Source organism: Salvelinus sp. IW2-2015, linkage group LG4q.1:29 (genome assembly GCF_002910315.2).
Source record: "Salvelinus sp. IW2-2015 linkage group LG4q.1:29, ASM291031v2, whole genome shotgun sequence".
Taxonomy (NCBI): Eukaryota; Metazoa; Chordata; class Actinopteri; order Salmoniformes; family Salmonidae; genus Salvelinus; species Salvelinus sp. IW2-2015.
In genome coordinates, this window is record NC_036842.1 from 27,490,280 (window position 1) to 27,503,751 (window position 13,472).

General features: G+C 44.6%; 1 protein-coding gene across 2 annotated transcripts in view; it reads left to right on the forward strand.

The window, feature by feature from the left end:
• jmy (junction mediating and regulatory protein, p53 cofactor) overlaps nucleotides 1–13,472 on the forward strand; it is an 81,079-nt gene that overhangs the window by 34,360 nt on the left and 33,247 nt on the right. The window contains exons 1-2 of one of the 2 annotated variants that reach the window (XM_070442742.1): nucleotides 5,092–5,180; nucleotides 8,488–8,661. In XM_070442742.1, the coding sequence (XP_070298843.1) occupies nucleotides 5,151–5,180; nucleotides 8,488–8,661 (204 nt within the window). In that variant the 5' untranslated portion in view covers nucleotides 5,092–5,150. Of the gene's footprint in view, nucleotides 1–5,091; nucleotides 5,181–8,487; nucleotides 8,662–13,472 lie in introns of those variants that run through there. The other variant, XM_023984284.1, reaches the window with a different exon arrangement.

Below are 13,472 nucleotides of genomic sequence, written 5' to 3' on the forward strand. Positions count from 1 at the left end.
ACCAACAAAAGGTATATAACAAAGTATTGAGAAACTTTTGTTATTGACCAAATACTAAATTTCCACCATAATTTGCTAATAAATTCATTAAAAATCCTACAATGTGATTTTCTGGATTTTTCCCCCTAATTTTGTCTGTCATAGTTGAAGTGTACCTATGATGAAAATTACAGGCCTCTCTCATCTTTTTAAGTGGGAGAACTTGCACAATTGGTGGCTGACTAAATACTTTTTTGCCCCACTGTATGAGATGAGTAATGTATGATTTGTCAACATTATTAAAGTGGCATTATTTAAAGTGACTCTAGTGATACCTTTATTACATCCATTTTTTAAAGTGGCCAGAGATTTGAATCTGTATGTTGGCAGCAGCCTCTCGGTGTTAACGATGGCTGTTTAACAGTCTGATGGCCTTGAGATAGAAGCTGTTTTTCAGTCTCTCGGTCCCAGCTTTGATGCACCTGTACTGACCTCGCCTTCTGGATGATAGCGGGGTGAACAGGCAGTGGCTCGGGTGGTTGTTGTCCTTGATGATCTTTTTGGCCTTCCTGTGACATCGGGTGCTGTAGGTCTCCTGGAGGGAGTTTGCCCCCGTTGATGCGTTGTGCAAACCACACTACCCTCTGGAGAGCCTTGCGGTTGTGTGCGGAGCAGTTTCCGTACCAGGCGGTGATACAGCCCGACAGGATGCTCTCGATTGTGCATCTGTAAAAGTTTTTGAGTGTTTTAGGTGACAAGCCAAATTTCTTCAGCCTCCTGAAGTTGAAGAGGCGCTGTTGCGCTGCCTTCACCACACTATCTGTGTGGGTGGACCATGTCAGTTTGTCCGTGATGTGTACGCCGAGGAACTTAAAACGTTCCACCTTCTCCACTACTGTCCCGTCGATGTGGATGGGGGATGCTCCCACTGCTGTTTCCTGAAGTCCATGATCATCTCCTTTGTTTTGTTGACGTTGATTGAGAGGTTGTTTTCCTGACACCACGCTCTGAGGGCCCTCACCTCCTCCCTGTAGGCCGTATCATTGTTGTTGGTAATCAAGCCTACCACTGTTGTGTCGTCTGCAAACTTGATGATTGAGTTGGAAGCGTGCATGGCCACGCAGTCATGGGTGAACAGGGAGTACAGTAGGGAGCTGAGAACGCACCCTTATGGGGCCCCAGTGTTGAGGATCAGCGGGGTGGAGATGTTGTTTCCTACCCTCACCACCTGGGGGCGGCCCGTCAAAGTCCAGGACCCAGTTCACACGATCGGGGTCGAGACCCAGGGTCTCGAGCTTATTGACGATGTTGGAGGGTGTTAAATGCTAAGCTGTAGTCAATGAACAGCATTCTTACATAGGTATGCCTCTTGTCCCGATGGAATACAATGTATGTTGTTTGAGCTAAATACACACACACACACACACACACACATATTTATATGTACATATTCTTATTCATCCCTTATCATTTGTGTGTATAAGGTATGCGTTGTGAATTTGTTAGAGTAATTGTTAGATTTACTGCACTGTCGAACTAGAAGCACAAGCATTTCGCTACACTCGCATTAACATCTGCTAACCATGTGTATTGACCAATAAAATATTTTGATTTGTAAATGTGTGCACATTTCAGCGCATGGAACTTTGCATACAACATCCACACATCAACTGAAACCAGCAGGTACTGTTCCTGCTATTATAATAGCAAGCCTACCAAGTGAGTTTGCTTACTTTGCTTTGGGTACAAGTTGGCCATAGACACAGACCTAGGATCAGTTTCACCCCCCAACCCTTATGTAACCATTAAGGTGGAGGAGGAACGCAAAACTCACCTTAGATCAGGTCTAGGAGGAAGCAACATCAAAGCCGCTTAACTTAGCTACAGCGGAAAATATGCAGTCTGCAGCCCTCACACATACTACCTTCAATTACCTTTGACCCAAAGCCTGGTCCCTGCACTGAATGGTGGGAGATGTGTGTGGGCTAATTTGAACTAATCCTCAATGATGCAGTTGGAGTCTAGCGCCCAGTGTCTGACATGCTAACTCCCCATGACTAACTCACACCACACACCACACACACAACACACCACACACACACACACACACACACACACACACACACACACACACACACACTCAGTCATTCGTCAATCTGTGCTCCCAGGGCTGTAATCACAGCCACCTCCTGCCTTAACCACAGTTGGGTCAGAGGTCACAGGAAATGTCACTCACCAGACAACATATTCCGTTCTTGCCTCGAAGGTTGCATTGATCCCCCAACTGGATTTTTTACATTTATGCCTATGGGCAGCTTGTACCTTCTCTGATTCAGAGGGGTTGGGTTAAATGCGGAAGACACATTTCAGTTGAATGCATTCAGTTGTACAAGTGACTAGGTATCCCCCTTTCCCTTTCCTAATACAACAGTTCTAGTGCTACAGTAGCTCTCTCCCTCTCAGCCACCCCTCTCTTAGCTAAGTGCAGGGCTGGCCTGTCTGTGGTTACCTTGGAGATGCCTGGCCAAGGTAAACAGTAGGAGCAGTGTTGGAGCTGAATCGACCAGTGTCTGTCTCTAGCCCCTGATCCCTAGAGTGGACCTGTGTGTGTGGCTGGCTATGGAAAGCCTGGCTAGGGTTAACAACTTAAGAGCCCCTATTCATCCTATCCACAGCTCCTCCTCTGTTTTCAAGCCACACCAGACAGACAGAGCAGAAGGGTACTGTTAGGCTATTCACTGCTTAGATTGGTGATGTAGCAGCAGCCTTTCAATATACATTCAATATTACCCCTGGGAGAACTGAGGGAGGGTTGTACTGTATGAATTGAAACGAGTGGTTCCTAGTAGAGGGCTGCATTCCTGAGGTTCTTGAAAGAGATCATTGCGGTGTGGTCAGCATTTTTCATGCTGCGGGTCGGTCAGACAGACAACTTTGGGATGAAAATATTTTTGTTGTCCCGCAGATTATTTGGAAACAATCATCTTTCTGCTTTGTATGCATTAGCCTACCTATTGTATTAAAAGTACATTTTTCGCATTATTCAAACACAGAATTTGCTGCTTCAACTTCAGTAGCCTACCTCTCCTAGTTGGGCGTCTGAGTTCAAGTGTGCCTAGTATGTGTGGTCTCATTGAAATAGAGTAGGCTGCCTACCTGGGTGGAGAATCACGTGGCAGTTAACTTAAATTCTGAAATTAACTTGAATTTGATTAGACTGTAGTTTACAACAGTGTCTGTAAATAAATATTGATAATGGAAAGAAGTGGAGGGTGCTCAACCAATGTGAGTCGAGGTGCAATCAAAAAATGTAATCATCATGGAAAAGGCACAAAGCCTTACGTTAGGCTACTATGGTGAGCGAGCATTGCGTCTTTTCATTTTCAATAAGTATTGATTACCCATTTATTTGTCTTTGCCTGCAAATCAGCCTCCTGAAAGGTAGTGTCACGATCGTCATGGGAAGAAGTGGACCAAAGCGCAGCGTGGTACGTGTTCATTCTATTTTTTTATTAACTGAACACCGACAACAAAAAAACTAAATATGAACGTGATGTTCTGCAGGGCAAAATAACAACCAGTGCAAAATTAAGAACCCACAAATGAAAGAGGGAAAAAGGACTGCCTAAGTATGATTCCCAATCATAGACAACGATAGACAGGTGCCTCTGATTGGGAACCACACTTGGACAAAAACAAAGAAATAGAAAACATAAGTAAAGAAACTAGAATGCCCACCCTAGTCACACCCTGGCCTAACCAAAATAGAGAATAAAAACCTCTCTATGGCCAGGGCGTGACAGTACCCCCCCCACCAAAGGTGCGGACTCCGGCCGCAAAACCTGACTCTAAAGGGGAGGGTCCGGGTGGGCATCCCTTACGGAGGCGGCTCCGTAAGGGACGTAGACCACCCTCCGCCTGCAGATCCCGCCGCTTTGGTGGCGGCCCTGGTGCATGGACCTTCACTGGAGGAACCGGGCCGCAGATCATCGTCGGAGGAACCAGACCACCGATCATCGCCGGAGGCTCCGGACTGGGGACCGTCGCTGCAGGCCCCGGACTGGGGATCGTCGCTGGAGGCTCCGGACTGGGGAACGTCACTGGAGGCTCCGGACTGGGGAGACACACTGCAGGACTGATGCGTGGAGCAGGCACAGGACTCACCAGGCTGGGGAGACACACAGGAGGCCTGGTCCGTGGAGCAGGCACAGGACTCACCGGGCTGGAGAGATACACTGGAGGCCTGGTTCGTGGAGCAGGCACAGGACTCACCGGGCTGGAGAGACACACTGGARGCCTGGTTCGTGGAGCAGGCACAGGACTCACTGGGCTGGAGAGACACACTGGAGGCCTGGTTCGTGGAGCAGGCACAGGAMTCACTGGGCTGGAGAGACACACTGGAGGCCTGGTTCGTRGAGCAGGCACAGGACTCACCGGGCTTTAAAGACACACTGGAGGCCTGGTTCGTGGAGCAGGCACAGGACTCACCGGGCTGGAGAGACACACTGGAGGCCTGGTTCGTGGAGCAGGTACAACCCATCCTGGCTGGATACCCACTTCAATCCAGCAAGTGCGGGGCACCAGCACAGGACGCACTGGCCTGTGAAAGCACACTGGAGGTCTGGAGCTTAGAGTTAGCACAACCCCTCCTGGCTGAATCACCACTTTAGCCCGGGACGTTCGAGGTGCTGACACAGGACGCACTGGGCCGGCGCAGGATATCCCGGTCCGAGGAGGCGCACTGGAGACCAGGAGCGCTGAGCCGGCACCACCCTTCCTGGCTGGATACCCCTCTTTACGCGGCAGGTACGGAGAGCATGTACTGCACGCACCGGGCTGTGACTTTGCACTGAAGGCACGGTGTGTAAAACCGGAAAACATGGCACTGGAACCGTGACCAACTCCTCTCGCCCTGCTCGCCAACCCGTGTTCCCCCCCAAAATTGTTTTTGGGGGTTGCCTCTTGTGCTCCCGTCTCTGCCGTAACTCCTGATCTCTCCGCTCCTCTCTATCTGCCTCCGCCTGTTTCCATGGCAGGCTTTTGTCGCCTGCCATGATCTCCTCCCATGTCCACGATGTCCTAAACTCCCTTCTCTCCCGTGCCCAGGATCCCTTCTCCTCCTGGCCACGCTGCTTGGTCCTTTTGTGGTGGGTTCTTCTGTCACGATCGTCATGGGAAGAAGTGGACCAAAGCGCAGCGTGGTACGTGTTCATTCTATTTATTTATTAACTGAACACCGACAACAACAAAACAAAATACGAACGTGACGTTCTGCAGGGCAAAATAACAACCAGTGCAAAATTAAGAACCCACAAATGAAAGAGGGAAAAAGGACTGCCTAAGTTTGATTCCCAATCAGAGACAACGATAGACAGCTGCCTCTGATTGGGAACCACACTTGGCCAAAAACAAAGAAATAGAAATCATAGAAGTAAAGAAACTAGAATGCCCACCCTAGTGACAGGTAGGCTAAATTTTCCTTCACTCTGCGGTCCAACTCATCCCAAAATATCCCAATTGGGTTGAGGTCGGGTGATTGTGGAGGCCAGGTCATCTGACGCAGCACTTCATCACTCTCCTTTGTCAAATAGCCCTTACACAGCCTCAAGGTGTGTTGGGTCATTGTCCTGTTGAAAAACAAATGATAGTCCTAAGCGCAAACCAGATGGGATGGCATATCGCTTCAGCATGCTGTGGTAGCCATGCTGGTTAAGTGTGCCTTGAATTCTAAGTAAATCACCTACAGTGTCACCAGCAAAGCACCATCACACCTCCTCCATGCTTTACATGGGGAACCACACATGCGGAGATCATCCGTTCACCTACTCGGCGTCTCACAAAGATATGGCGGTTGGAACCAAAAATCTCACATTTGGACTCACCGGTCTAATGTCCATTGCTCGTGTTTTTTGACCCAAGCAAGTATCTTCTTCCTATTAGTGTCATTTAGAGTTACCAGCCTCAGAAAGTGCAGCCCAAATAAATGCTTCACAGAGTTCAAGTAACAGACACATCACTACATCAACTGTTCAGAGGAGACTGCGTGAATCAGGCCTTCATGGTCGAATTGCTGCAAAGAAACTACTACTAAAGGACACCAATTAGAAGAAGAGACTTGCTTGGGCCAAGAAACACGAGCAATGGACATTAGACCGGTAGAAATCTGTCCTTTGGTCTGATGAGTCCAAATTTGAGATTTTTTTGTTCCAACTGCCGTGTCTTTGTGAGACGCAGATTAGGTGAATGGATGATCTCCACATGTGTGATTCCCACCGTGAAGCATGGAGGAGGAGGTGTGGGGGTGCTTTGCTGCTCACACTGTGATTTATTCAGAATTCAAGGCACACTTAACCAGCATGGCTACCACAGCATTCTGCAGCGATACACCATCCCATCTGGTTTGCGCTTATTGGGACTATAATTTGTTTTTCAACACCTACAGGCTGTGTTGAGGGCTATTTGACCAAGAAGGAGAGTGATGGAGTGCTGCGTCAGATGACCTGGCCTCCACAATGACCCGACCTCAACCCAATTGAGATGGTTTGGGATGAGTTGGACCGCAGAGTGAAGGAAAAGCAGCCAACAAGTGCTCAGCATATATGGGAACTCCTTCAAGACTGTCGGAAAAGCATTCCAGGTGAAGCTGGTTGAGAGAATGCCAAGAGTGTGCAAAGCTGTCATCAAGGCAAAGTAAGGCTACTTTCAAGAATCTAAAATATAAATATATTTTGATTTGTTTACAGTTTTTGGTTACTACATGATTCCAAATGTGTTCTTTCATAGTTGTTATGTCTTCAGTCTTTTTTTTACAGTGTAGAACATAGTAAATGAATGGAATGAGTAGGTGTGTCCAAACTTTTGACTTGTACTGTGTGTATTGGATAACGGCACAATCATTTGGGCTTTTTGGGGCTTGGCCTCATTAAATGCCTTTAATGTGGGGCTCATACATTTTTTAAATTGTATTTATTTATTTCACCTTTATTTAACCAGGTAGGCTAGTTGAGAACAAGTTCTCATTTCCAGTTCTCATGGCGACCTGGCCAAGATAAAGCAAAGCAGTTCGACACGTACAACAACACAGAGTTACACATGGAATAAACAAACTTACAGTCAATAATACAGTAGAAAAAGTCTATATACAGTGTGTGCAAATGAGGTAAGGCAATAAATAGGCCATGGTGGTGAAGTAATTACAATATAGCAATTACACACTGGAATGGTAGATGTGCAGAAGATGAATGTGCAAGTAGAGATACTGGGATGCAAAGGAGCAAGATAAATAAATAAATACAGTATGGGGATGAGGTAGTTGGATGGGCTATTTACAGATGGGCTATGTACAGGTGCAGTGATATGTGAGCTGCTCTGACAGCTGGTGCTAGTGAGGGAGAAAAGCTAGTGAGGGAGATATGAGTCTCTAGCTTCAGTGATTTTTGCAGTTAGTTCCAGTCATTGGCAGCAGAGAACTGGAAGGAAATGAATGTATGTAATGTATGGCTCATCAGGCTGAAGTAGCATCAGTCTTGAATTTTCGGTCAAAGCTTTAATCAATGCTTTATTATGCTTTTGAATGACACTTCCGGTTTTGGCAGGAAATACCGGGTTACCTGGGAGAAAAGTGATTTACTCTCGGGATGGAACATTTTGTCAAATACCGGGAAAATATTCAACCCTAGTTGTTCCGATATATGATTAAATTGACTATTGTGAAATGACATTGACGATATATAGTGAAATGCAAGACTATACTCTATTTGAACTTTACAAATCACAACTGTGCAGTTTTATTAGTTAGGCTGTATCAGTTTGTTCAAAATGAAGTCTAAATGAATTAACTAAGCCTTATTTCTTCTGCCATACTAAGATTATTTAATGAGAATGTTACTATAATATCATAAATAAAGGGAAAAAAATTCACAGTCTGGAATGATCTAGTCATTAACGGAGCAAACCGATTTATATCGGATATCACAATATTTGAAGTACCATATTGTAGTAGAGGTCTCCCCAAGTATTTCTCAACCTTAATGGCCACAGACACAAACTTTTACACATGCTCACACACATGTGTATGCTTGTGCACTGCACACACGCTTAATCCTTCTCATTTTACCAGTACTGTAACTTTTGGTAAATACTTTTTTTTCTTCTGTGCAGCTGGTGAAAGAGCTCTTTGTTTAGACAGCCATTATGAAATGGTCTGTGCTGGTGCTAGGGCTGAGACCACCACACACTGTGCCAGTCACTCCTGTGAATCAGCATTGGAACTAGTTTCGACACAGTCTGAAATATGAGCTATTCCTGACCATTGTTAGCGCCTTTCCTATAACACCTTATTCAGAGGCACAGAATAAACTTCTTCAAACTTTTCCCCCATATTTTCCTGTTTCTTCTTCTAATCCTCCTAAACCAGTCTTGCTGCTAAATTGTTTTATTTGGTTCCTTTTTATTTTTGATGATTTGCTGAATTGCTAAATGATCTTCTCTGTGTGTGTGTGTGTGTAGCTGCTGGAGAGGCACCGGGCCATGGAGAGTATGGTGGAGCTGCTGCAGGTGTATCCAGAGGAGGACGAGGCCTATGGAGAGTTACTGGAGGCTACAACACAACTCTACCACTACCTGCTACAGCCCTTCAGAGACATGAGAGAGCTGGCCATGCTGCGCAGACAGCAGATCAAGGTAACAAACTAGGGCTGAATTTATGGGGCCTCCCGAGTGGCGCAGCGTCGCAGTGCTAGAGGCATTACTACAGACCTGGGTTCATTCCCGGGTTGTGCCACAACTGGCTGTGGTCGGGAGTCCCATAGGACTGCGCACAATTGGGTCAAGGTTAGGGGAGGGTTTGGCCGGTGGCGCTTTACTTGGCTCATTGCACTCTAGTGACTCCTTGTGGCGGGCCCGGGTGCCTGCGGGCGCCAGTTGAATGGTGTTTTCGCCGACGCATTGGTGCGGCTGGCTTCCGGGTTAAGCTGGCAGATGTTAAGGAGCGCGGTTAGGCGGGTCATGTTTCGGAGGACGCATGACTCCACCTTCTCCTCTCCCGAGCATGTTGGGGAGTTGCAGTAATGAGACAAGATTGAAAAAGGCAAAAAATAAATAAAATATTTTATGTTTTAGCACGATGTTCCAAATGACTATTACAAGAATCAAGGTTTTTATTTTTTTCCTGATTTTATGAGTTTGTCTTTTTGGTCTTGTCTCTTTCGCTCCTTCTGTGCTGTGTGCACTGTGCACCTTCAGACACCAAGCCCCTCCCTCTGCCACTCATCTTCCTCTCTGATAACAAGCAGTTTCAACTTGCTATTTGCATTTGAGGTTTGGGCCAATGTAATCGGTCATATGGACACCGAAACACATTGAGACAATATTTTATTGTAATAGAGGATAACCTAATGATAACCTTTTTGTCTCATCTGCAGAAATGTAAAACAGAGAAGACTCTACTAAAACAGAAGTATCAATGAACATGATTGGGGATAATTAATGGTCAGTTTCTGTTGTGAGCGGCACCATGTACCTCTAGCAGCATTTTAGCCACAAACTGTTATACTAGCTGTCTAGTCTGTGTTTTATAAATGTGCAATGAGCATAAAAAGACGCAGTTATATAAGGAATTGGCAACTCATTCTCATTCTCAGAAATAAGCATATTATTATCCTTTATTTCAACATTTAACATAGCGAACAGACTATGTGTTTCAAACAGTTTGATACAGACAAGAGAATGTATTCATAACAGTTCAAGTGTTCTACCTTGTTAGCAAGCAAATAGATCCAAGTTGTCTAGACTTTAAATATAAAGATTAGCTGGCTACTCACTAGCAGGTGGGCTTGTGCTTGAGAGATTGTTTATAAGACCTGTGTTCATGTTATTATGCCTGTTACCAGAAGTTAGTCATTATTACTGGATGTGCATTGAGCACGGTTCTGGTAAAAAATTTAACAAAAAGGGCAGTGATTATTGCAAAAAAGTAGGTTAAACTATTTAGATAAAATAATACAATTATTAGTGGGTCTTATAGTTGAAGGCTTATATTTAGCCTGGGTATAAATGTACATGCCCTGAATCATTAGACCCCCCCCCCCCCTGAATGTTTGAAATGCAGTGTATTGACTTTTTAATTGTGCAACAAAGATTATTTAGATACTGAATATATATATATATATACAGTAACAGTCAAAAGTTTGGATTTTAGATTCAAGGCAAAGGGTGGCTACTTTGAAGAATCTAAAATCTAAAATATATTTTGATTTGTTTAACACTTGTTTGGTTACTACATGATTCTATATGTGTTATGTCATAGTTTTGATGTCTTCACTATTATTCTACAATGTAGAAATGAGTAAAATAAAGAAAAGTAGGTGTCCACACTTTTGACTGGTACTGTAGTACAGTGCAAATTACAATACAAGATATATACAATGGCTGTGTCTCTTCACAGTCCCCTTTGTGCAGTAAGTGTCTTTTGTCCGTTTTTTGTACTGTTTTTATTGCTAGTTTGAGTTACCTGGGGTGGCAGAGAGTTCCATGTAGTCATGGCTCGATTTAATACTGTGCGTTTCCTAGCCTCTGTTCTGGGGACTGTGAAGATACCTCTGGTTACATGTCTCATGTTGTACGATGAGTGTCCGAACTGTGTGCCAACTGCTTGAACAGAGAGTTTGGTATCTTCACACATCAAAGACCAATAGTGACGCAGTCAACTCTGAGCCAGGAGAGACTGACATGCGTGTTACTGACACTTTCCCTCCTTGTACATCTAAGTGCGATACGTGCTGCTTTGTTCTGGACAACTGGAATTGACCTATTTCCTTCTTTGCCGCACATGACCACACAGTTGGGTAGTAGTCCAGGTGCAACACAACTAGGGCCTGTAGGACCTGTCTTGTCGACTGAGATGTCAAGAAGGCAGAGCAACGCCTATAATGGACAGACCTTTTCCCATTTTAGCAACCATTGAGTCTATATGTTTTGACCATGACAGCTTGCTATCTATGGTTACACCCAGCAGTTTAGTCTCCTCAACTTGTTCAATAGCCACATTATTCAATACTAGAGCTAAACAAGGTTTAGCGTTGAGCAAGTGATTTGTCCAAAAATGATGCTTTTATTTGATATTATATTTAGCACCAGTCTATTGATAGTTATCCATTCTAAAACTGGAGCTCTATGTTAACTGTCTCCATTATTCATTTTACTGTTGCAGCCGATGTGTATATTGTTGAGTTGTCAGCGTACATAGACATACAGACTTTATTCAAAGTCAGTGAAAGGACATTTGTAAAAACAAAACAATAATGGCTCTAGCCGGCTGCCCTGCGGTACACCACACTCAATTGAATTTGCATGAGAGAGGCTTCCATGAACGAAAACCCTCTGTGTTCTATTAGATAGGTAACTCTCAATCCACAATAAGGCAGAAGATGCAAATCCAAAACACCTACGTTTTTTCAGCAATAGGTTATGATCAATGACAAAACTACACTGAAGTCTAACAAAACAGCTCCCACAATCTTCTTACTATCAATTTATTTCAGCCAATCATCAGTCATTTGTGTCAGTGACGAACACGTTGAGTGCCTTTCCCTATAAGCATGCTAAATGTTCATTTGTTTTCTGTAAAATAACTTTGTATTTGATTAAACACATAATTTTTTCAAAAAGTTTGCTAAACACTTGTAACAGGATGATTTGTTGGCTGTTTGAACCATTAAAGGGTGGGCCAAAAGCTCTTTGACAGACAGCAGCATACACTCTAATACATATTATTTCTTAAGTCCTATCTACTGACATTAGGGTTAGCTTCTGTGGCTAACTGGATTGACGAGATGGTGGGATGAAATTGCTCCTAGTTTTTTGTTGTCCTACTCCACTGTAATGGTTAAGGCTAAGCTGTTCCTAGGTATGTGGTTAACACTAACCTCTACCCGCAATATGATGGTGTGTGTGTGTGTGTGATGGGGGATCAGATCAGCTAGAGAGGCTTCACCCCCTCAGCCCGCCTGCCTCCCTGCCCAGAGCAGCTTAACCCACAGTAGAAGTATTAGTGCTGTGGTCAGTACTCAGGCTCTAAACCAAACCAGGCTGGAATACTGCTCAGCACACACATACACCTCACCTCTCCTCTCTTCTCTTCAGCTGCTTATCATTCTGTTCAGTCTCTTTCTCCCACCCCCCTCTCGCCTTACTCTCTGCCTCTCTCCCCCTCTTTCTGTCTTTCTGTCTCTCTCCTTCCTTTCCTTGCCCTCTCCCCTCTCTCTCTGAGGGTGTTGTGTTAGTGAGGATTGTGTGTTATTTTAGTCATCTCTTGTGAGGGTTCAGCCTATAGTCATGGAGGTTGGGGTGATTTCCCCATGTTTGTCTTTGGCCACATCACATTCTTCACCCAGCATGGCTGTCTGTGGCGCTGCACTGGTCACACACATACATACACACATGCATACATACATACATACATACATACATACATACATACATACATACATACATACATACATACATACATACATACATACATGGCCATGTGTAAGGAAACATACATACATACATACATACATACATACATACATACATGGCCATGTGTAAGGGGAGTTCCTTCAGAATACAATGCAGCATTATGAGATCCGGGTAGAACCTGCTTCCCGGTAGGTACAGATCTAGGATCATTTGGGAAGGATTACCCTCCCCAAATCCTAACACCAACCATTAGGAGGAGAAACGCTGAACTGACCTTGAATCAGCGTCTAGGGTAGGGTAACCCTGTGAGATATGCAGGAAGGATCTGGGCTCTGTGCTCGTTTGATAATCCTACCAGTGTGGTCAAAGCTCTGCTTTCCTCTAGTACACCTGCCAGATGTCCAGAACCTGGAGCAATGATATGTCTCAGTAATCCTGCCTGCCTACCAGGGTTTCCGTTAGCCGTTAGTAGCCGGCCTTTGTCCGGTAAAAAAATGAAACAGCTGATAAATAAAATTGGCAAAAATCTCATTGTGAATCTCAACCAATTCATTGATGGAAATACCAGTCGATGGAAATACATTTGACTGGTCATGCTTATCGATCTATTGGTTAATTTGCATAATTTAGTGGAATTAAATTGGCGCGTGTACAGTATATTTGTTATGTATCTTTTTTATCACACTCGTACAGCATACAGATACAGAGCCTTTAAGTGGAAAATCTGTCAGACGCTGCTAGAGCTGCTGCTACAGCATCTTGTGGTGCTTTCAAGACATCTGGGAACTCTGAAAAATACGATGTGAAATCATGACGTCAGAGATCTTCAGGTTGGAAAGTCAGAGCTCTAGAAAGAGAGTTCCCGAGTTGGAATTCCGAGTTGGGTGACTGTTCAAATAAATGTTTGTAGTCAGAGCTCGTTTTTTCCCCCAGTTCCCAATTGTCTTGAACGCACTGAAGTTTGTTTCCCAGTTGTTTTGAAGGCGGCATCAAACGGCAATGGAAGGCAGGCTTCATCAGCATCACACACCACT